Raw genomic sequence first — 23,982 nt, forward strand, 5'->3', positions numbered from 1 at the left:
TATGTTTTTTATTTAGTAGATGTACTAGCATTACTGCTACTGATGCTGGAGTTACACACAGAGAGCTCATTTAAAACAATTAAAACTGCAATTTAAAGGCTTTAATAATTATCTCTGCGGTGCTGAAACACCGCGCAAAATGAAAAATGAGTTACATTTTTTCCCCATATGAACTTGAGTTAAGTACAGTAAATTATGTTTTTCTGTTAGTAAACATTCCAAAATGTAAAAAAATAAATAAATAAATAAATACTGCATTAATACATTTAAAATCTGTTATTTAAAGGTTGACATTTCACGCTGTTTTATCAGTTCTAGACACAGTCTTGTTTCAGTCGTGATTACAATAAAGTAAACATTTCATGGAAAAAGAGACAATTGATGATGGTTGTAATTATTTTCCTATGCTTTTTACTTTCTGATGAAAAAATAAGCCAAGAGACAGAGGGAGGGACTTTACAACAGTGCTGTATACATTTATTACACTCTGCAACTGTAGGGGGAGCTCACGAGCACAAAATCTCAATCCTATGGAAATATAGGGGTTTGTTTTCTTTCCTATTTTAGTGAAATACTTTGTTCTACTTTGTTAAATTAAAGGAAAACCCCCAGAGAAGTAGTTTTAGATGTTTTAAATGTTAAAATTAAAAACATCTACATAACCCGGATGAGGCTGAGCTTCCGGGGTCTGTAGCTGGATGAGTTTAATCTCCCGTAGCGACGGAGGAAGAGCAGGATCAGCTGAACTACTGAAGGTATGAAGAAATTTCTCTCTCTCTCTCTCTCTCTCTTTCTCTCTCTTTTAATGTGGGAATAATATTTAAGTGTTCCTTTACAGTGGGATCTGAAGAGAACTGTTTAATAGGCTCATAATAGGGGACCAAAGTAGCTGATATTAGCTAGCTAGCTAGCTAATATTACCAGCGTTTTTAACCAGTCGTCAGCTTTATCTAGCTAGCTAAAGTTGTCAGTGCTTTTTTAACCCAGTAGCTAAAATTACCTAGCTAGATAATATTCACAGTTCTTTATTAACCAATTATCTAATGTTATCTAGCTAACCAATGTTCCCAGTGTTTTTTTTAACCAGGTAGATAATGTTATCTAGCTGGCTAACGTTACCAGCATTTTTAACCGGTAGCTAAAGACAACACAGCTAAACACAGCTGCCAATACCTTCACCAAGTCAGGACATATTTTATTCTTTTAATTCGAATACAAACTTTCCTGCACTTCCTTCTAAGTGAGATAATGTGGCCAGCAAGGCATCAAGTCAGCATTTTTTTGCATAGACGCTGCATTGTCCGCCATCCATCCATTTTAATTGTTTTTATGTTTTGTTTTAAAGACACAAACACATCTTTTTATGATTAAACTAATTAAAATGTGTAATTTCTGGAGCTGTATTTGTGTAGATGCATTAAATAAGTCTCCCCTGATAATATACTTTGTATAAAAGAACATTTATTATAATAAAACAAATATCAAGCTGAAAGACACTGTTTAACAAAGTTAAGATTGTTAAGATGTTCCCATTAAAATCTACAGTCCTTTATTCACTAAATATTTAGCTACGTTTCCAGGACAACTTATAAGAAGGTGGAATATAGTTTAGTTAGAGATGATGAAATTTTGGGTAACATTAGTTGCAGTAAAACTGCAGCAGGTCTTTGAGGTGCTCTGAATCTGCAGGAGTAGAGCTTCTGCTGCTCTCTGGCTCAACAAGTCTCGACTTGAAGAGTGAGTATCACTGTAAGCTTGAAACTGACTTTGGTTAATATATGTAAAAACTTTTATAATTTTATGTAAATTAAAAATGCTTTTTTTGTGCTCATTCTCACTGAAATATTAAAAACTAATTAAATTAAATGTCATTAAATTCTAATAATTGACCATTATTGAGAAAACATGTAAATAACAAGCAAATCATACTGTGTGACTCTGGCAGCCAGGTTACATTCTTAATATTTAAATATAGGAAGTGAAAGGTAGAGATATACTGCAAGTCAGAAAATTACAAAACATAAAGATATGTATAAGATAAAATGAGAGCACTGTAACCTATATTTACTTAATTTTTTTAACTTCTTTGAAATTACTCCTAACCTAAATTATTATTTATTTATTTATTTTTGCCCTTTTTGGCATGATTTTCAAAGTGTTTTTTAGTCCTGTACAAAATTGCAAAGCATTTGTAAATTTATTTCCATCGTAATATACAAGCAAAATTTGTCCGATAATCTCCATTTTATAGAATATCATGTGGTGCGACCATCAAGAAACTACTACTTTGGGACCTTTATGTTAAAACCAATTTAAATATAGGAAGTTGCACCATTTACCTGTTTGCCAGGGACCTGTGGAAGCTGCAAGCAAGTTTATAACTCTCTTTTAAATTTGATAAAAAAATAACTTTTTTAACAGCTGGTATGTAGTGGCCACATTTGGATATCATGTGGTATGACTTAAAAAAATATTGAGTTAAGTTATTTCTAAAAATAAATATTTTGATTATAAATTTCATTGTGACCTTTTGTGGGAAGTTAGCTTATTTTGTTAAGGTGGCCAATCCTCTGCCTGTAAATTCTGACTGAACTTAAAAACATCATGTGGTGCGACCAAATGTCATGTGGTGCGACCATTGCAGAGTGTTTTCCATGTTAGATAAATGGACTTGATTATCATTTTTTGTGCTTTTACTATATTTTAGTATTTTTTTGGAAAATATTTTAATGCAATTTTTGTCATTTTGAGCCAAAATTACATAAAATGTCAAATCTTTGTAAAATATAATTAGAAAAATGCAAAAAAAAAAAGTAAATGTATATATAAAAAAAAATATATGTATTTCTTTACAACTGTAAATCTATTTTACCAGATGCCGCTGTCAAGCAAAGTAAAAAAAAACGCTCGTCATAATTCTAATCCCGCAGCAATTAGACTTGAGATGAGATTAGATGCTGGCCAAAAAATCAGGGTCAACTATTACGTTCAGAAACATGATGCAATGATTTCAGTCAAATTAACTACTGTTAGAGGCACCTTAAAGATTCACCAGGTTTTGTCTTCAGATGCTGCACAAATTAGGTATAAGGAGGTGTAGAGCTGGGCAATATGTCCCCAAAATCGATTTTGACAAAACATTAAACTACAGATGATAACGAAATGGTTAAAAACATTTTAACATTTTTTTGTTTTGTTTTTACTTAAATTTCCCCTTAGTGGTTAAAGTGCAACCGGAAACAAGCAAAAAAAAAATATTGTAACAATTGAGAACATCCAGTAACTTTTAGAAAACTTTCTCCAACTTTCTTAAACGCTGCCATTATGATCAGGAGATTGCCAGTTTGAATCCCAGTCATGCAGCTTGCCATCAGCTGCTGAAGCCATGAGGGAGCAAAACTGGTCTGGCTCTCTCTGGGTGGGTACAGTAGATGGGGCTCTTTTCCCCTCATCACTCCTAGGGTGATGTAGATCAGCACAAGGCTGCGTCTGTGAGCTGATGTATCAGGAACCAAGTCACTGTGTTTTTCTCCGAGTGTTAGCGCTGTGATGCTACTCAAAAAATTCAAAAAGTTCAAAAAGAGGCGGAGTCTGACTTCACATGTGTCGGAGGAGGCGTGTGCTAGTCTTCATCCTCCTGGTGTTGGGGCATCACTAGTAATAGGGGAAATCTGAATGAGTAAGTTGGGTAATTGGTCATGTAAATTAGGAACAAATTGGGGAAAAAATAGAAAACAATTCTGGTTTGGTATGGAATTGTATTTTTGTATTTATTTATTTTGTTGAATTTATTGTTTATTGATCTCTATAAATAGTTAAATAGTAATGATATGATACTTCATGTAATTTGGAGCGACCACTCATCATGTGGTGCAACCTATAATAACAGTAACTGTATTTAATTTAAAATAAAGTACCCATTTTCTGTTGCTGAAATATTAAGTATTGATACTGTATGCTGAAGTTTATGTTATTTTAGAAAACATTTTAACAGTTTTATAGGATTTACAGGAAAAATTACCCTATAAACTCCATTAAAGCCAGTGATTGTGACACTAAAAAAACTAAATTGAGATCATTATTTACAAAACCAAAAAATAATGCAAATACTTTATTTATAGGCACTTTATATTAGTGGGAATTTGTAAAAGAAAAATAAAGTATATTAAGGAAATGTATTAATTTTAACATTAATCACAGTCGCACCACATGACATTTTGTAAGACCAAGGCCAATTCTTATAAATAAAAATACACTAAAATCACTCAATCTAAAATTTTAATATGAGTTTGTGTTCACAACATTTAAAATTTTTGAACAATTGCAACAGATACTTTTTATTTTTTTATATTTTTAAATTGGCATGTTCAAAATCCTTATACGTCATTGACCCATATCTTTTTTTTTTTCCAGTAATAAAAAAAAAAATCCAGGTTTTCTCCTGAAATGTATCACCAACAACCAGGATATTTAACAACGAGCAATGTTAAACTGCTGAAAGAGGTGAAGCAGAAGCCGTCCTGAAGAATCTCCAGAACACGCAGAAATCGTTTGCTACATTCAACAGACAAATGAATTCAAATCCCGGCATGGAGAAACATCAGCACCCTGTCAAGGGATTTACAAAACAGAGTGATCTTAAAAATCACCAGCGCGTTCACACAGGAAAGAAACCGCATCAGTGCTCAGACTGTGGGAAGAGTTTTAGTCGACCGAGTCATTTCAAACTGCATCAGCGCATTCACACAGGAGAGAAACCGTATCACTGCTCAGACTGTGGGATGAGTTTTAATCTACAAAATAATTTTAAAAGACACCAGCGCGTTCACACAGGAGTGAAACCGTTTAACTGCTCAGACTGTGGAAAGAGTTTTGCTCAACAGAGTGATCTCAAAAAACACCAGCGCGTTCACACAGGAGAGAAACCGTATCACTGCTCAGAGTGTGGGAAGAGTTTTACTGCACAGAGTAGTCTCAAAAAACACCAGCTCATTCACACAGGAGTAAAACCGTATCACTGCTCAGACTGTGGGAAGAGTTTTGCTCAACAGGGTAATCTCCAAAATCATCAGCGCATTCACACAGGAGAGAAACCGTATCACTGCTCAGACTGTGGGAAGACTTTTGCTCAACAGGGTAATCTCCTAAATCACCAGCGAGTGCACACTGGAGTTAAACCATATAACTGCTTAGAGTGTGGGAAGAGTTTTAATCTACAAAGTACTCTCAAACTGCATCAGCGCATTCACACAGGAGAGAAACCGTATCACTGCTCAGACTGTGGAATGAGTTTTAGTCGGCAGAGCAGTCTCAAACTGCATCAGAGCGTTCACACTGGAGTTAAACCATATTACTGCTCAGAGTGTGGGAAATGTTTTACTCAACAGAGTCATCTCAAACAACACCAGCGTGTTCACACAGGAGAGAAACCGTATCACTGCTCAGACTGTGGGAAGAGTTTTATTAAACAGAGTGATCTCAAAAAACACCAGCGCATTCACACAGGAGTTAAACCATATTACTGCTCAGACTGTGGGAAATGTTTTACTCAACAGAGTAATCTAAATCTGCATCAGCGCATTCACACAGGAGAGAAACCGTATCACTGCTCAGAGTGTGGGAAGTGTTTTACTCTACAGAGTAATCTAAAAAAACACCAGCGCATTCACACAAAATAGAAACCATATTACTGCTCAGACTTTGGGAAGTGTTTTATTCAACAGTCATCATAGTGAACAGTGTATACGTGGTACTACCAACTCCATAAATTAAGAACATATATTTCATAATTCTGATATGTTGAACCTTATTCGTGTTATGAATGCAAAGGTGCATTGTGTAACTCTGTTTAATGTTGTTCAAAGGGATTCATTAATTTGTCATTTTTTGCAGGTTAACATTAAAAATTAAATGTTTTTTTAGAACATATTGTAGGTTTCTGAGCCTGTGATCCACGGATACCTTTACTTTGGGACAAGCAGTTAGCCAGGTCACAGTTGATATTGATAAATGAACCAATATAAGCGCAACCAATAAAAAGATTGGAGTCTCCGCGAAAGGCCCAAAGACCATGGAATTTATCAAAGGCTTTAAATTAAAACTGTACATACAGTACAGGCTAAAAGTTCACTTTTTCAATGCATTTTCTTTTTTTTATGACTATTTAAATTGTAGATTCTCACTGAAGGCATAAAAACTATGAATGTTGAGTTTTGTACTTAACAAAAAGAGGTGAAATAACTAAAAAAAAATTATATATATATATATATATTTTAAATAGCCACCCTGTGCTCTGATTACTGCTTTGCACACTCTTGGCATCATTCTCTCAATGAGCTTCAAGAGGTGGCCACCTGAAATGTTTTTCCAACAGTCTTGAAGGAGAAGGAGTTCCCAGAGGTGTTTATCAGCACTTGTTGCTCCTTTGTCTTCTTCACTCTGTGCTCCAGCTCACCCCAAACCATCTGGATTGGGTTCAGGTCCGGTGACTGTGGAGGTTCAGCTCATTTTTTATTAAGTACTTAAAACTCCACATGTGTTCATTCATAGATTTGATGCTTCAGTGAGAATCTACAATGTAGTCATGAAAATAAAGAAAACACATTAAAAAAGAGAAGGTGTGTCTAAACGTTTGGCCTGTACTGTACGCCTTTGTTTTAGATAGAATGAATGTAATAAGAACATTATTCTTGCAAAATGTGTATTTCTACACCAAAGACTGTGTTTATACGTCAGCGAGTGTGTTTTTACACTTTTTTATCCCATAAATTAACATGTAACCCCCTTAAAAATTGTACAGTTAAAAAACAGAGGATTCTTGTCATTTAAATTCACAGATTTAAATGACAAGAATCCTCTGTACAATTTTTAAGGGGGTTAAATCATTAGAATCAGTTCACTAAAAAGATTCGCTCAAAAGATACGTGTTTTGTGCTGAGAAGCTCTGGTGAGTTCAGATAGAACCAGATAAATACAGATTATAAGTAAATCAGTGGGTATTTCTGTTCTGTAATGAGCGTAAAACGTTAATAAGAGAGTTAAAAGGTTATTAAAACAACCAGAGTGTAAATATGTGATGTATAAGTTGAGTTAAAGTGTTTGTTTTAACTGCTAAAGCTGTTAAAGGCTAGCAGGCGGAAGCTAGCAGCGATTAGCATTAGCGATTAGCATTAGCGATCGGGTTAAATGTGTAAATATATCATGTTAAGTGTAAAATATGGCTGTTTGTAAGCTTAGCTTGCAGTAAATCGCCCCAAACCGAAATCTACATTGTAGTTTGGGACTTGTAAAAGCTGATTTTACTGATACTGTGTTTTAGTTTTAATATTATTTCATGCTATGCTTGTTTGGTGGTGAGGGCTAACAGTGCTACTCTGTTTAAAACACGCTGTTTTATCAGTTCTAGACACAGAAGAAATGTCTTGTTTCAGTCGTGATTACACTAAAGTAAACATTTCATGCTAAAAGAGACAAATTGATGATGGTTGTAATTATTTTCGTGTGCTTTTTACTTTCTGATGGAAAAAGTAGCCAGGGGACAGTGCTGTATACATTTATTACACTCTGCAACTGTAGGGGGAGCCCACGAGCACAAAATCTCAATCCTACCTAGTGGAGTTTAAAGAATGGGTGACTTTCAGGAGCTCAGATTAAAATTTCTCATAATCCTCTTTTATTATGTAAGGGTACACTGATATCTTGGTTATCAAAGCAGCTGTAAAATAAGTAAAAAAAACAACAACATAGTGCTGAACAGCAGTTAGTATTAAACCTGCCATTTGAAGGCAGGGAGAGATGTCGCCTTTTTCAGCGAAGGCAATCCCATCATGCTTTGAGATTTACCCTGAGATAAGTGGTTAATAACTTGGTTGTGTGAACAGAGCCCACGAGAACAGAACGTGTCCAGAAGGAGCTGCTTCATAAGATCCCTTATTGGTTAAAATGCTGCTGAACGAGAGAGCCGTCTTTGAAGGCTACGACTACCTAGGCAGCTGCCTTCATATTGGAACGCAGCTATAAGCTTCAATTTCACTGTTTAGTTAAATGTTAGGGCTGCTTTACACTTTTTTATTATTTATTTAAACACTGTTATGTTCACAAGCATTTATTCCCCAATTTTGGCTGGACTGTATTGTGGGGGTGTGGGAGTGTTTCTGGCCTCTATAGGGGGAGTGTTTATGAGTGCTTTGGCCTCTATAGGGCTGTCTAATGGGAGTGGTTATGTTAATTAGATGTTCAGGTTAGAGGGATTACCACCATGTAGGTTGATAGCAGTTTTATCCACCTTGGCTGGGTTTTAGGATTTTTTTCGGGATATAGCTGATTTCACTGTCTGAGCTCATTTCAGTACTGAAAGGGAATAGTAAACTTTCTAATAAAGAGCTTCCTGAAAAAAATGCATCTTCTTGCTGAATGCATGGATCAGTAAGTTATTAAAACACTGCATGTCATGATGTAAAAGATGGTAAACTTATTCTCCTTTCCATTAAAAAAAGATGTAGGCTGTAATATACAAATTTACTTATTAAATCTACTTATTGAGATTTTACAAAATTTAAATAACAGTAAAGTTACTAAGTAACATAATTACACTGTTATTGAAATGTCAACCATTAAATAACGGACTTTAAATGTATTAATGCAGTATTTATTTATTATATATTTTTACATTTTGGAATGTTTACTAACAGAATTATTTTTTTTTTACTGTACTTCATATGGAACAACTGTTCTATATTTTTTATACTGAAAATTGAACTCATTTTTTTTTGTTTTAATTGTTTTAAATGAGCTCTCTGTGTGTAACTCCAGCATCAGTAGCAGTAATGCTAGTGAATCTACTGAATAAAAAACATTAGTTTTAGAAAATGCAAATATAGGGGTACGTTTTCTTTCCTATTTTAGTGAAATACTTTGTTCTACTTTGTAAAATTAAGGGAAAACCCAAGAGAAGTAGTTATACAGTGTTTTAAATGAGAGTTTTAGCTGTTTAGCGCCATTCAGCTCCATGCATTGAGGATTCCCTCGCGGGCTCCCTCTAGCGGTGATGGGGTATAATGTGATATAGCGGGGGAGGGGGCGGGGCTCTACATAACCCGGATGAAGCTGAGCTTCATGGAGAGGAGCTTTGTAATAGACCACTGAAGCTGTGTTGTTATTTTGTAGTCGGCGCCATGTTGTTTATGCACATATTTGGGGTTCCGTGTCTAATCGGTTTAAGTGAATGGGGAATTTGAATGGGCTTTTCAAAAACTGGTCTCTGTCGCATTCTGTGGTAAATAAATATGTTCAGAACCCTGTACGTTTTATTCTGTGTACATTTACCTCCTAAATATCACTAGATCCTCTGAATTTCGGGATCGTTTAAGGGTAGTAATTTAAAAAATGCTAGCTTTAAGCTAATGCTTAACTGACGTCACAGCACAGCGGCTGGAAATGACACCAGACTCGATTCTGCACAACACCAGTAAACTCCGGCCAGATCACGTTTTGGATTATTATTCTTCTTCTTCACAGGGGATCATTGAAGTATTTAAACAGGTGAAAACACTTTCAGTCTGGTGATGTTGAGCAGTGTAGCCTGTGTTAGAGCTTTAAAACGTTAGACAATAAAAGAAAATTAGCTTTAGCTGCTCAGTGGTTCTTAGTTCAGAAGCAGCGCTTCCCCGCTGTGTTTAGTATTTAATTACGGTCATTAATTTAGACTAATTACAGCACATCTGATCTAAATAATCAACTAACAACTAACTAATCAATTAACTATCTGCCCTCGCTGAGTGATACAGCAGGAAAACTAGGACAGAGTTACTCCAGAACCACAGAGCTAACCCAGCTAGATAAAGAGCCATAGAGTCTAAAATATTTAACGTACACAAATCGACAAATCGTAACAACGAGCCAGAAGTAACAAACATCTCTAATTTATTTCACTGCATAATAAAGAGAGTAAATGGTAAAACGTGTTATAGCGTTTAAAGCTGGTTCTAGGGTAATTCTGTGCTGCTGGGTTATTGATTTCCTGCTGTAACACTTTCCGCTCTCCTCAATGAGGAAATATGCTGTAAACTACGCCGGTGTTTGCTGGTGTCGCGCCGAAAAGAGTCCCCTGCCGATCTCTGCAGCTGCGCTGTAGCATTAGCTTAAAGCTAACTTCTGTAATTTTTAGAGAAACAAAATGTAAGCTATTTTTTCTCATTTCGACTCTTTAATGATCTCATAATTCAGAGGATCCAGTGATGTTTAAGAGGTAAATGTACAGAGAATAAAACGTACAGGGTTCTAAACATTTATTTACTACAGAATGTGATAGAGGACAGTTTTTAAAAAAACTCATTCACTCTCCTCACAGAGAAAAAAACGCTTAGACACGGAAGCCGTACAAGGACTACAGAATGACGCAGGACTTCAGTGGACTGTACTGCAGCTTTGTTGAGGGACAGACGCTGTCATGGACAAGACAAGACAAGATGAGACAAGACAAGAAACTACAACAAGCAAAAGACCAAAAAACAGAAATGTTAATTACACCACCAAGCTCGACTCCAACTTCCACCGTAATCTGACCACACAAACCAAACACACAAAAAAACATCAGACTCCTCTTCACCTTTCTTCATTTATTTAGCTTTATTAATATGAACTTATTTTACAATAAAATAAAACAAGAATAAGTGATAACAGTGAATAAAGAGAACAGTAACTAAAATAAAGGTTCTGGGAAAAAAATCAAAATCTTCTATATATATAAAATATTTATATATATAAAATATTTTATATATTAAAAATATCTATAAAATATAAAATATTTACATACGTATATTTATACACACATTCTACCTCCCACACACACACACACACACACACAGAATCACTGTTACACACAGGGTTATTCTATCTTACACAGATGCACTGAGGAGCCAGGACCAACCCAAAACCCTGCATAGAGGGGCTGAGTGAAGGTGGTGTAGAATGTGTGTAAGTGTGTGAGAGAGGGTGAGGGTGTGTGTGAGTGTGTGTGTGTATGAGAGGAGACTCTGTAGAAGGACAGAGTGCCGGAGGGACAGTCCACATACACTCCTACTCTCCTACAGTCGGAGGGAGGAGTGGAGAGATCAGTTCTGTTATTATTGTGAAGAACAGAGTATCTGATATCAGAGCAGCTCAGACTCCAGGAATTTATATTCCCTCCAAACACACAGTCTAATCCTCCTCCTTTCCTGCTGATGGTTTTATAACTCAGAGCTACATCAGCTCCATATCCCCCGCTCCACTCAGCCTCCCAGTAACAGCGTCCAGTAACACCAGTAACACTCTCTCTACTCAGAACCTGCGGCCACACATTAAATCTCTCTGGATGATCAGGATACGACTGCAGCTCCACTCTCCTCTCCACCCTCCTGTTCTCCTCACTCAGAGAGAGACGACGCTGCGCTGTGTTCAGATCCAGAGTGAAATCACAGCCGTCTGAACACAACAACACACACAGAGTGTATTTAGTGTGTATAGTGTTATATTTAGTGTGGGTGTGTTGTTATATTTAGTGTGTGTGTAGTGTTATATTTAGTGTGTGTAGTGTTATATTTAGTGTGTGTATAGTGTTATATTTAGTGTGTGTGTAGTGTTATATTTAGTGTGTGTATAGTGTTATATTTAGTGTGTATAGTGTTATATTTAGTGTGTGTATAGTGTTATATTTAGTGTGTGTAGTGTTATATTTAGTGTGTGTATAGTGTTATATTTAGTGTGTGTGTAGTGTTATATTTAGTGTGTGTATAGTGTTATATTTAGTGTGTGTATAGTGTTATATTTAGTGTGTGTAGTGTTATATTTAGTGTGTGTGTAGTGTTATATTTAGTGTGTGTAGTGTTATATTTAGTGTGTGTAGTGTAATATTTAGTGTGTGTATAGTGTTATATTTAGTGTGTGTAGTGTTATATTTAGTGTGGGTGTGTTGTTATATTTAGTGTGTGTAGTGTTATATTTAGTGTTATATTTAGTGTGTGTAGTGTTATATTTAGTGTGTGTAGTGTTATATTTAGTGTGTGTATAGTGTTATATTTAGTGTGTGTAGTGTTATATTTAGTGTGGGTGTGTTGTTATATTTAGTGTGTGTAGTGTTATATTTAGTGTTATATTTAGTGTGTGTAGTGTTATATTTAGTGTGTGTAGTGTTATATTTAGTGTGTGTATAGTGTTATATTTAGTGTGTGTAGTGTTATATTTAGTGTTATATTTAGTGTGTGTAGTGTTATATTTAGTGTGTGTAGTGTTATATTTAGTGTGTGTATAGTGTTATATTTAGTGTGTGTAGTGTTATATTTAGTGTGGGTGTGTTGTTATATTTAGTGTGTGTAGTGTTATATTTAGTGTGTGTATAGTGTTATATTTAGTGTGTGTAGTGTTATATTTAGTGTGTGTAGTGTTATATTTAGTGTGTGTATAGTGTTATATTTAGTGTGTGTAGTGTTATATTTAGTGTGTGTGTAGTGTTATATTTAGTGTGTGTATAGTGTTATATTTAGTGTGTGTAGTGTTATATTTAGTGTGTGTATAGTGTTATATTTAGTGTGTATAGTGTTATATTTAGTGTGTGTATAGTGTTATATTTAGTGTGTGTAGTGTTATATTTAGTGTGTGTATAGTGTTATATTTAGTGTGTGTATAGTGTTATATTTAGTGTGTGTAGTGTTATATTTAGTGTGTGGTGTTATATTTAGTGTGTGTATAGTGTTATATTTAGTGTGTGTATAGTGTTATATTTAGTGTGTGTATAGTGTTATATTTAGTGTGTGTATAGTGTTATATTTAGTGTGTGTATAGTGTTATATTTAGTGTGTGTAGTGTTATATTTAGTGTGTGGTGTTATATTTAGTGTGTGTGTAGTGTTATATTTAGTGTGTGTATAGTGTTATATTTAGTGTGTGTATAGTGTTATATTTAGTGTGTGTATAGTGTTATATTTAGTGTGTGTATAGTGTTATATTTAGTGTGTGTATAGTGTTATATTTAGTGTGTGTAGTGTTATATTTAGTGTGTGTATAGTGTTATATTTAGTGTGTGTATAGTGTTATATTTAGTGTGTGTAGTGTTATATTTAGTGTGTATAGTGTTATATTTAGTGTGTGTGTAGTGTTATATTTAGTGTGTGTATAGTGTTATATTTAGTGTGTGTATAGTGTTATATTTAGTGTGTGTATAGTGTTATATTTAGTGTGTGTATAGTGTTATATTTAGTGTGTGTAGTGTTATATTTAGTGTGTGGTGTTATATTTAGTGTGTGTGTAGTGTTATATTTAGTGTGTGTATAGTGTTATATTTAGTGTGTGTATAGTGTTATATTTAGTGTGTGTATAGTGTTATATTTAGTGTGTATAGTGTTATATTTAGTGTGTATAGTGTTATATTTAGTGTGTGTATAGTGTTATATTTAGTGTGTGTATAGTGTTATATTTAGTGTGTGTATAGTGTTATATTTAGTGTGTGTAGTGTTATATTTAGTGTGTGTATAGTGTTATATTTAGTGTGTGTATAGTGTTATATTTAGTGTGTGTATAGTGTTATATTTAGTGTGTGTATAGTGTTATATTTAGTGTGTGTATAGTGTTATATTTAGTGTGTGTATAGTGTTATATTTAGTGTGTGTATAGTGTTATATTTAGTGTGTGTATAGTGTTATATTTAGTGTGTATAGTGTTATATTTAGTGTGTATAGTGTTATATTTAGTGTGTGTATAGTGTTATATTTAGTGTGTGTATAGTGTTATATTTAGTGTGTATAGTGTTATATTTAGTGTGTGTATAGTGTTATATTTAGTGTGTGTAGTGTTATATTTAGTGTGTGTATAGTGTTATATTTAGTGTGTGTATAGTGTTATATTTAGTGTGTGTATAGTGTTATATTTAGTGTGTATAGTGTTATATTTAGTGTGTATAGTGTTATATTTAGTGTGTGTATAGTGTTATATTTAGTGTGTGTATAGTGTTATATTTAGTGTGTGTATAGTGTTATATTTAGTGTGTGTAGTGTTATATTTAGTGTGTATAGTGTTATATTTAGTGTGTATAGTGTTATATTTAGTGTGTGTATAGTGTTATATTTAGTGTGTGTATAGTGTTATATTTAGTGTGTGTATAGTGTTATATTTAGTGTGTGTATAGTGTTATATTTAGTGTGTGTATAGTGTTATATTTAGTGTGTGTATAGTGTTATATTTAGTGTGTGTAGTGTTATATTTAGTGTGTATAGTGTTATATTTAGTGTGTATAGTGTTATATTTAGTGTGTATAGTGTTATATTTAGTGTGTATAGTGTTATATTTAGTGTGTGTATAGTGTTATATTTAGTGTGTGTATAGTGTTATATTTAGTGTGTGTATAGTGTTATATTTAGTGTGTGTAGTGTTATATTTAGTGTGTGTATAGTGTTATATTTAGTGTGTGTATAGTGTTATATTTAGTGTGTGTATAGTGTTATATTTAGTGTGTATAGTGTTATATTTAGTGTGTATAGTGTTATATTTAGTGTGTGTAGTGTTATATTTAGTGTGTGTGTGTGCAGTGTTTATATTTAGTGTGTGTGTGTGCAGTGTTTATATTTAGTGTGTGTAGTGTTATATTTAATGTGTGTGTGTGTAGTGTTATGTTTAGTTTGTGTAGTGTTTGTATGCAGTGTATGTGTGTTTATGTAGTGTGTTTGTATTGGGTGTATGTAGTGTATGTGTATTTGGGTGTGTATTGGGTGTGTGTAGTGTTTGTGTGTACTGATTGTATCTAGTGTGTTTGTATGTAGTGTGTAGTGTTTGTTTGTAGTGTATGTGTGTGCGAGTGAGTGTGTGTGTGGGCGGAGCTATTGTCAGCCAATCATATCACAGGGCCGAATGGAATGTTTGAATATTCATGAGTCAAATTTCTCCCACATAGCTGTAAAACCCCCAGTTTTCAGACCGGTGTTCTGCCGAGTTCTGCTACCCGTCCAAAAGTGCTCCTCCCCGCACTGCGCATGCTCTGACCCACATTTTATAACGTTTTCAAGATTTTTTCATGATGATTCTGTTTTCCATGACTGCATTAAACAGCCTGAGCTCACTGTCATTATTTATTTAAGGGTTACATAAAGGTAAATGACAATTAAACAAATAATAATAATAATAATAATAATAAACAATTTAGAAACAAACTAACAAAAATCACTAAATCATTTAATTTACCTCTTAAATACACATTTTTAAAAAAATAAAAAAGTACAAAAATACCAACAAAAGTTGGTATTTCATGTTCTCTGATGTGACTTTACTCCACATGTGTACACTGTGATAATAATGCTGGGAGAAAGGAGCACTGCCTCCATCTAGTGTCTTTGAGATGTTCTGCATTTTATATAAGGGTGGTTGACATGACATGGTCTTTTTGTTTTGGTCCAGTGTGTCTAATATATGTAAATTATAAAATAATATGTCAAAAACTGTGTTGATATTGTTCAGAAATTGCGAATTTATATGAACTTACAGAGCATTCACAGGATTAACTTTTTTTAATTTTCAGAGAATCCCCCCCCCCCCCCCCCAAAAAAATGATAGGACTTTATAACTGGAAGTTGAAAATAAATTAAATCTGTTGCAAATTATTATTATGTTTTGTAAAAAATGTGTTCCTTGCTACGATATATATATATATATATATATATATATATATATATATATATATATATATATATATATATATATATATTTAATATAATATAATATAAAAGTTTTGCTACACAACACGGTTCACCAGACACAGGTAAGTTAGAGTGGCAGCTTGTTTTCTACCTGCTCTGAGCTAGCTAGCTAAGCTAGGTGACTGAAGCTAATTTAGCGATTAGCATGTAGAGTTAAAGAGGCTAAAAACAGCAGTAAAACAGCAGGTAGGTGTTCGTACTGTCCCCTGTGTGTGTTTTTTATATTGTAATTAGTGTATTTAGCCACACTGGTGTTAGAGCTCGGCTATGTGAGCGGTTGCTATGGCTTGTAACTAGGTAGCTAAGCGCTAGCTAGCTAGCATAGCGGCCTCTATTTTCAGCCATTTCAGTCAAAATTGTGGAAATCTAAGCTTACTGTAAATAAATGTAAGAGCTTTACTCACCCAAATAATCCGTTTAAGTAGAGAAATCTGTGTAGATTAAAGTCCAGCGCTCGTTTGACTTTGAAAGAAAATGTTTTATCAGGAAATTAAAGTTTTGTTTACTTCGGTGCCCCCCAGAGACAAGACCTGCTGAATTAAAAAGGTCCCCTATTTTATATTCAGATTAAAATACTCTATATTAACTGGAAAATATATTCACTTAAGCTTTTATTTTAATAATAACAGCTCTTAACCTGATATTGGTGGCTGATAATGTGTGTAATAATGTGTATTTATGTATATAGGAGACATGGTGTTTCTTCATTAGGCTCCCTAAGTAACTTAGTGTACAAGATAAAAAATCTAGAAAAATAGCCTCACGCTGCGGAAATGCGGTGCGCACTCAACACAGTTTCTTACGCACTGATTTACAACATTGTTACAGATACTAAAATAATGTTTTATTAATGTAGGATTTTTTGTAAGAATAAAGTTTTAGTGTTTGTCTAAGGCAGGAGGTGACGTTTTTTGAATATCCTTAACGCGATTGGCCGAGAGAGAAAGGAAACTGGGACCACACATTAAAGTTTGTTTACATTTTTTTTTTTTGAAAATGGGAATTAGTAAATTAGTAAGAACTATTCACTATTCAAGCCCCTTGTAAAGACCGGACCAGAACAGCCAAGATCCAAGTGCAGGTATGATTTATTAACAAAAACACAGGAAACAAATCCAAGAAGGTACAGGCAAAAAAAAAAATCAAAGTCAAAACGAATGCAAAAGGTCAAAATCCAGCAAAGACAAGATAAAGATATAATAACGTTCGGAAAAGTTACGAACGAACAAGACCTCGCGAATCTGTGCTAAAACACTGCTCATATATATATATATATATATATATATATATATATATATATATATATATATATATATATATATATATATATATATATATATATACACTCAAACATTAAATTCTTACATTAACTTTTTTTTGTTTGTTTGTTGAGATGATTTTATTCAGCAGCTGCCGTTATCTGCTCCTGATCAGATTTCTGGAGGAGATGTTTTTTGGTGGAGCTTGGAGGCCATCTGCTGGTGGAACACAGACACTGCAGTGATTTAGGAATGAGTGAGTGAGAATACAAAACTCTGTTTACCTGTTTTGTAATGTTTTATTTCTTTACATGAATTTGGATTATGAGTCACATACGGTTGTCTAATAGTCTAATGGGGTTTTTAAATGAACTAAAGTCTGAATTATTGATATAAAAATGTACAATTACTTACACACTACACATTTTATTGTTACTGAATACAATATTAGTGTGATTGCCAAACATTGTCATCTGATATGTATATAATATATTTCAAATATATTCTGTGTAATTATTTTACTGGCTTAGTTTAATATTTACAATTCGCAGCAGTATATTCACATTTTCCCAAGTACTGTAAAAAAAAAGTACACAGTAGTACAAGTTTAATAAAGTCCCTAATTTTAAGTCCTTAGTTTAACAAATACATTTTAAAAACCTCTTCTATTTGATATCAGTAGATAATCCACAGTCATCGTGCTTCTTGTTTCCATTATTTAGATTTTACAAGGCAGATTACAATCCATAAGAAGCCATACTCTCTCCAAGAAACATTAGTACTTATAATAATAATAATATAGCTTTATATTTCTGTGTATTTTGAATGTTTTAGTTTTATATTTATTGATGGGCAGCACCAGTTAAATAATAGCGAAGTGAAATAAAATTAATTTTTGTTTAGTCAAAGTGCTTTTCTCTTTTCATTTTTCATTTTAAAAACTCCAGCATTTGAGTGAGAATAAGCATCTGTTGAAATTAGGGGTGGGCGATATGGCCCTAAAATAATATCACGATATTTCACGCTATTTTCGCGATAACGATACTCTTGGCGATATAAATTGATGATTTGTTTTTTTTTTAAGAATACACTACTGCAACAAAATGAAAATTTTATTTTATCATTGCCTACGATTTACGTCACACCCTTACCTGAGATATTAAAAAAATACAAGAATTTGATCAGATTTGTATCAGAAGTCAATGATCCAGAATATCATGATACTAATAATAATAATGCACTTCAAATATCTCCATATATCCAGGATTAAAGTAAAATAAATGATACTGAACAGATATAATCTACAGTCTCTACTAGATATATAATGGAGAAAATGAGAACAGTGTGAATTTTTCTTTTGATAAAAACAGTAAAAAAAAAAAAAGAACCCTGTGATAATTAGGGGTGGGTGATAGGGCACCATATTTTTAGGTTATAATATTGTTCACGATATTCAAAAATGAAATGTACCTGAACTCACGTAATTTCCAGACCACCGTTAATATATTCTAGAAGTCCATTGCTATTTTAAGGGCGCAGGGTTTTAAGGGCGCAGGGTGTACGATAGGGTCCATAGTGTGTAAAGAGCATGGAGCAGCAGCAGAGACAGTATTTCTCCATCAGTTTATCAGATTAAACTGCTCCTTATCAGCAGTTTAACTCAATTTAGCTCAATTAAGATCTGTATGTGATAGCTCGGCCAGAACGAGACCAGATCACGTTCACACCACAAGCGAACAGCTTCAGAAAACAAATCAGTGTTTTGGGCGAGGGCGGGGTAGATTACGGCAACGGACGTTGGGGTCAACTTGGGGGTAAATCGCATGCGTTAATGCTTTAATATTGACAAAAAAATAAATAAAACCTCTGAACAAGTGTGTGATATCCTACTGCATGCATACTGATAAATACATTAATAAATATAAAAATACACAAATAAGTAAATAAGTAATAATAAAACCCTTAAAAATCTGATTTATAAAATTACTTCTTCTAAATGTAGAAAATTGTCACGTTTCCAATGAAACCTCTGTAAGAAGTTCAGTATATAAGACGTTACACACAGTTTAAAGCAGGGAGGAGTTTCAGAATGAGCTTTAAAAACTTCCTGTTTAAGTAAAATAGGAAGTTCCTAAAACTCCCTACAATGGAGACGAAGCTGCAGCTGATCTTCACTCTCTCCACTCTGATCTCCATCACAGGTAAAACCTTTATTTTATTGAACAAAATACTGTAAATTAAGCTGAAAATGTTTATATTGAACCACAGACCAATTTTAGTTTACTGTAAATATATTATATTATCTGTTCACCGTTTAAGCGCACTCACAAGATAACACCTCACAGCTTAATCTCCCAGAGGTTACACTTATTATAGCTGTTTTATGTGTTCTGAACTAAGACTATTTGCTTAAAATAAATGTAACATGTTTGTTCAGAAAGTGTTTTATATTCTTAACATTATTAATTATATTAGATTATATTGTATAAATTATACTGTATTGTAAATTGTTATTGTTCTTGGTCTGTTTTGGTTTAATGAGTGTGCAGCGAATAGCCTTATTGCTGTTTTATGTGTTCAACAATGTGGCTTAATGTTTAAAATTAAAATAAAAGAGTATTAGAGTAGACGGGGAGATCGGTTCTTAATAAAGATTGTTGTTAAATAATAGGTCTGCGCTTCTTCAGTGTTGCAATGTTAATTAACATCATTCTGAACAGATTTCTCTCATTCAAAAGCCCAAAATTGTTTTAAAAAGCTTAGTTTTAAGGCTTTACTTGTTAAAAAAATGTTTGATTAAATCGGGTTTGGGGTCACAAAAACTGTTTATGGGTCTGGTCGGGTCAGACTCGGGCAGAACAGTCTGGGGGTGAGCAAATAGTTATCCCACACTGTTGTTTTTAGCAAATCAACAAACTTGAGCTAATGAGCAAAGGAGAGGATTAAACAATGAAACAATAAACATTAAAAGCTTAAATGAAGAAAAAGGAGGTCCCCCAAAAAAATAATAACCATAAACAAGAACAGAAACCAATCATCCATCCCATAATCATACAAAACGATCCTACATTTAATACGGAGTGTAATTCAGTTCTTACTCCACTATTACTAGTTAATAAAACAGATTAAAAATTAATAAAAACTGAAGAGCGGCAGTTTATGAGGCGGCGATGGCGTCCAGAAGCGCTAATCTCACTATATAATAATCACACAGTTTATTAGAATTGTTTTATCGATCCATGATTCAGATTGAGTTCTTGTGTGTGAAAACAAACCAGTGATGAAGAGCTCCTCCCCCAGACCAGCCCAGAATCGGTCCTGGGTGGTGAATAATTTATGAATGTGAGGTTAGAGGTCACAGTAATATTTATGTTTCGTTTTCTTCCCAAAGTCATCAAAAATTCGGATTACTCTCCACGCAATAAAAATGTATTAAAATATTTTTACATTTGTGAAACTAATGATTAAATGTATTTTTATACATTTATGATTAGCTATTTACACATTCTCATAACTCCAGAACTCCTGTGAATTTAAAAGAAACCTTTTCTCATTTTCTCAGTTTCTCACAGTTTCTCATATTATTTCTCTCTGCAGGATCCAGTGATGTGTTCGGAGCGGTGGGTGAATCTGTTCAGCTGGAGATGCAGAACCCTGGAGCAGAGTTTAAAACTCTTTCCTGGATATTTAACAGAAGTAAAAATGTTCTATATTATAATAAAAAAAATAATGATATTGACCTGTCTCCTAATTATAGAGACAGAGTGGAGTTTGATAAGGAAACCTACAGTCTGACCCTGAAGAATCTACAGAAGAATGATAGTGGACTGTATGAAGTGATAATATTCCTTCGTTTCTCCAGATATATTAAGGGATTCACACTGTCAGTGTTTGGTAAGTTGGCTATTATAGAATTTCAGTCAGTAAATGATTCTCCACTTTCTTCTCTATTCTTTATTTAACTGTGTACAGTGCAGCACAGTACAGTGTTTTTAAAAAGACAGAACTGATCATAAAAAATTTATAATATTTTAATGATTTTTTTTGCAAAGAAAATTACAGATTCAGTTCCAAAAACTGCTATTAAGCCCTAAATGTGTTCTGTGTTCTATTGTGACCAAAATAAGGGGTTAATGAGATTTACAAATCATTTAATTCTGTTTTTATTTACATGCATTAATATGTGTTAACATTTTTAGAGTCTCAATTTTGTTGTAACTGAGGTTGTAGAGCAGATTTAAAATAAATAAGTATCGCATTCCTCCGTACCGCCCACATTTACCCATAAAAGGTCCATGCAAATCACTCAGTGAATATTTTTTAAAATATGCGATTCCCCCATTTATCCTGAGTGGGATAACAGAGGAACGCACCGCAAAGAAGTGAAATCTTGAAGCTCTTGTTTCGGAGGTGGAGGAGAAGAAAAACGTGTTGTTTGGTGGTTTTAGCCACATGTGTCTGCAGCAGTTAATAATGTAGATGTGTTCAGATTTTAAAAGCTTTTCCAAGGGATGTGAACACCAGTAAATGTGAATTGATTGCCTGGTTCTGTTTCATCAACTGCTGTGGTTTTCCTTGATCTACCTGTTCAGCATCTGTTATTTATTTAGTACACCAGTGACGACTTTCTTCTTCAGGATATTCCATACTGTTATTCTAGATATGAACAATATTTGTGATCTAATGGATCTGATTGATTTTCCATCTTATCTCTTACACTCTCACAGCTCTCTGCTAACTATACAAGCTCAGTCTGAACAGATAAAACCCAAATCTGAATCTGAGCGTTCAGACATTCAGCGCTGTTTATTGATTGAATAATTAATTAATGTATCAGGACACACCTGGGCAACAAAACACACCCGAAAGTCACATGATCCAATACTTTTACTCATAAGAAAAACGGGGGGTTCAGACAGAAGGTGTTGAATCTTCTGAACTGAACTGAAGCTGAAATGTTGATCTTTTGTCTCTTATTAATATTTTAATATCAAACCTAAATGTTTTTAGTCTACAGCAGAAATAAATGGATTGACCTTACTGTTCCAACACTTTTGGAGGGAACTGTACTTCTTTACATTTTCTTTTATACATATATATATTTATGTATATATTTTATACATATAGAGTATACATATAGGGTGTGTATGAATGTATTAATTAGCGAATTATGATGATATTTATATGTTTTCTATCTCTAAAATGTATTTTATATGTATCTCAGATCCAGTGAAGTCTCCACTCCTGACTTTCCAGCAGAACCCTGACTCCTGTAACGTCACCCTCACCTGCAGAGGTCACGACCTCTCCATCGGCTCCAGCTGTTATAATACAACCTGTGAGGAGAAGGAAGTGACATCACCTGGAGGCGTCGCCCTTTCCCTGTCAGTCCTGGACAGCAGCATCGTCTGTAACCATAGCAACCCAATCAGCTGGAAGAAGACCACGGTGGAGCTGGAAATATTTAGATATCTCTGTCCTTCTGAAGGTAAACTTTCATCAAATCTATTTAAACCAGTAACAGATTTTACTGTGATATTTATTTAATATCACAATGACAGATGTCATTGACTGTTATTACCTTAAGCACAACAAATAAAGTATAAATCAGGAGGTTTTGTTTATTTAGCAAAGAGAAGAAAACTGAGTTTTGAAAGCTGTTCTGAAGTACTTTATTCTGTGTGTTTTAGATGCAGTGTCGCCCCCTGCTGGTGAATCTGCTGGTGTATCTGTGTGTTTAGTGAAGACTGGACTGTATTCCATCACTCTGATCATCCTGCTGTCTGCAGTCATCACCGTTCACCTCCGAGAGAGACGCAACAAACCATCAAATTAAATTAACGTATTTTTCACACTGTAACTATAAGACGCATTATGCGACACTAGTAAGGAACAGGGGTCTCCTTCTGCTAAAATCCTCTTGTTCTTGTTCTTTGTGAAATACAGTGGTTCTCTCTGAGGTGTTTATGATGCTGCACATGATGAAACTCTTCCTCAAACTCTTCCTCATTCTCTGCAGCAGCTAGTAAAAGAAAATATTTAGAAAAACGAGTCGATCAGGAAAAGCACCGTGTCTACATCAACCTGTGAATTAGTATTCATGGCCCCGCCCACCTCGGATCGGGACCGCCCACAGGCAGAGCTGAAGCCGGGTAGTGATGCCGTCTCTTCAGATAGGAGATAACTAACAGCGCTAGGAACAGCATGCAGTTCATTCCTGTGTTATTTGTGCGAATAACACATCAGTGTTTTATACTTTACCCAGTAATTCAGAGCTAAGAAACAAATGGTTAGAATTAGTCTATGGAGGAAAACACCACCAGCCAAGTACAATTGAGATAGGTAGGTGTATATTTAGAACAGTTCTGTTTACACTAGTTAAACTAGTTTTACTTTCTAGACCTGGACTCTGCACACCTCTGTGTGTAAGTAACTGTAGGTTTAAATAGGATCTCCGGTGGATTTGGTGTTTTACAGAGACTCTAAGACTAGGTCAGTGGCTGAACTGCACTTAGCAGGGCATTATTACACATGTTGTAAAGTAACATGTGACATTGCAAAAACTGTTAGTAGTATAAAAATTTCTTTATTTTAAAACGTTGCCTCCTGGTGTCTCAGTGCTGTTATTTGTTATTTATATCTATACAACTTTACATGAGATTTTAATTTTATTGAGAATAAGCGCACAGTTCACTTCTGCACATTTGCCTGTATTTGATATATTAGAAAAAAAATAAAGTATACACAAATGGGATGTTTAATATGTCATACCTTCTCTACGTATTATCATAATAAAAGTGTAAAGTTATATTTGTTATATTCTATAAGAAGGATATTTATATGCAGTAAAAGGTGAATAATAAAGGGCTCAGGAATGAACCTTGTGGGACTATCAGACGGGTTATTCTGCAACATATCGGCCTGATCAGAAAAGCTACAGACGACTAATTATAATATTGTGATCAACTGTATTAAATGACCTGGCGAATCAATAAAACGACAGAT

The 23,982-nt window shown here is 34.1% G+C and overlaps 3 protein-coding genes across 3 annotated transcripts; 2 read left to right on the forward strand and 1 right to left on the reverse strand.

The window, feature by feature from the left end:
* The first annotated feature begins 651 nt into the window (after nt 1–651).
* On the forward strand, nt 652–8,396 carry LOC125801289 (zinc finger protein OZF-like). Its single transcript, XM_049477758.1, has 2 exons — nt 652–755; nt 4,414–8,396. The coding sequence occupies exon 2, from the start codon at nt 4,572–4,574 to the stop codon at nt 5,676–5,678; it is 1,107 nt and encodes a 368-aa protein (XP_049333715.1). The 5' UTR covers nt 652–755; nt 4,414–4,571; the 3' UTR covers nt 5,679–8,396.
* Nucleotides 8,397–10,838: 2,442 nt separating this feature from the next.
* LOC125801553 (tripartite motif-containing protein 16-like) lies at nt 10,839–11,509 on the reverse strand (the record flags this gene model as incomplete). Its single annotated transcript, XM_049478389.1, has 1 exon — nt 10,839–11,509. A coding segment is annotated over one exon (624 nt), but the record flags the coding sequence as incomplete, so codon positions are not given.
* Nucleotides 11,510–17,094: 5,585 nt separating this feature from the next.
* Nucleotides 17,095–23,731, forward strand: LOC103046750 (SLAM family member 9). The gene is made up of 4 exons (XM_022665556.2): nt 17,095–19,178; nt 20,575–20,871; nt 22,202–22,465; nt 22,668–23,731. The coding sequence occupies exons 1-4, from the start codon at nt 19,124–19,126 to the stop codon at nt 22,811–22,813; spliced, it is 762 nt and encodes a 253-aa protein (XP_022521277.2). The 5' UTR covers nt 17,095–19,123; the 3' UTR covers nt 22,814–23,731.
* Nucleotides 23,732–23,982: the final 251 nt, after the last annotated feature.

This window comes from Astyanax mexicanus, chromosome 4, assembly GCF_023375975.1.
Source record: "Astyanax mexicanus isolate ESR-SI-001 chromosome 4, AstMex3_surface, whole genome shotgun sequence".
NCBI classification, from domain to species: Eukaryota; Metazoa; Chordata; class Actinopteri; order Characiformes; family Acestrorhamphidae; genus Astyanax; species Astyanax mexicanus.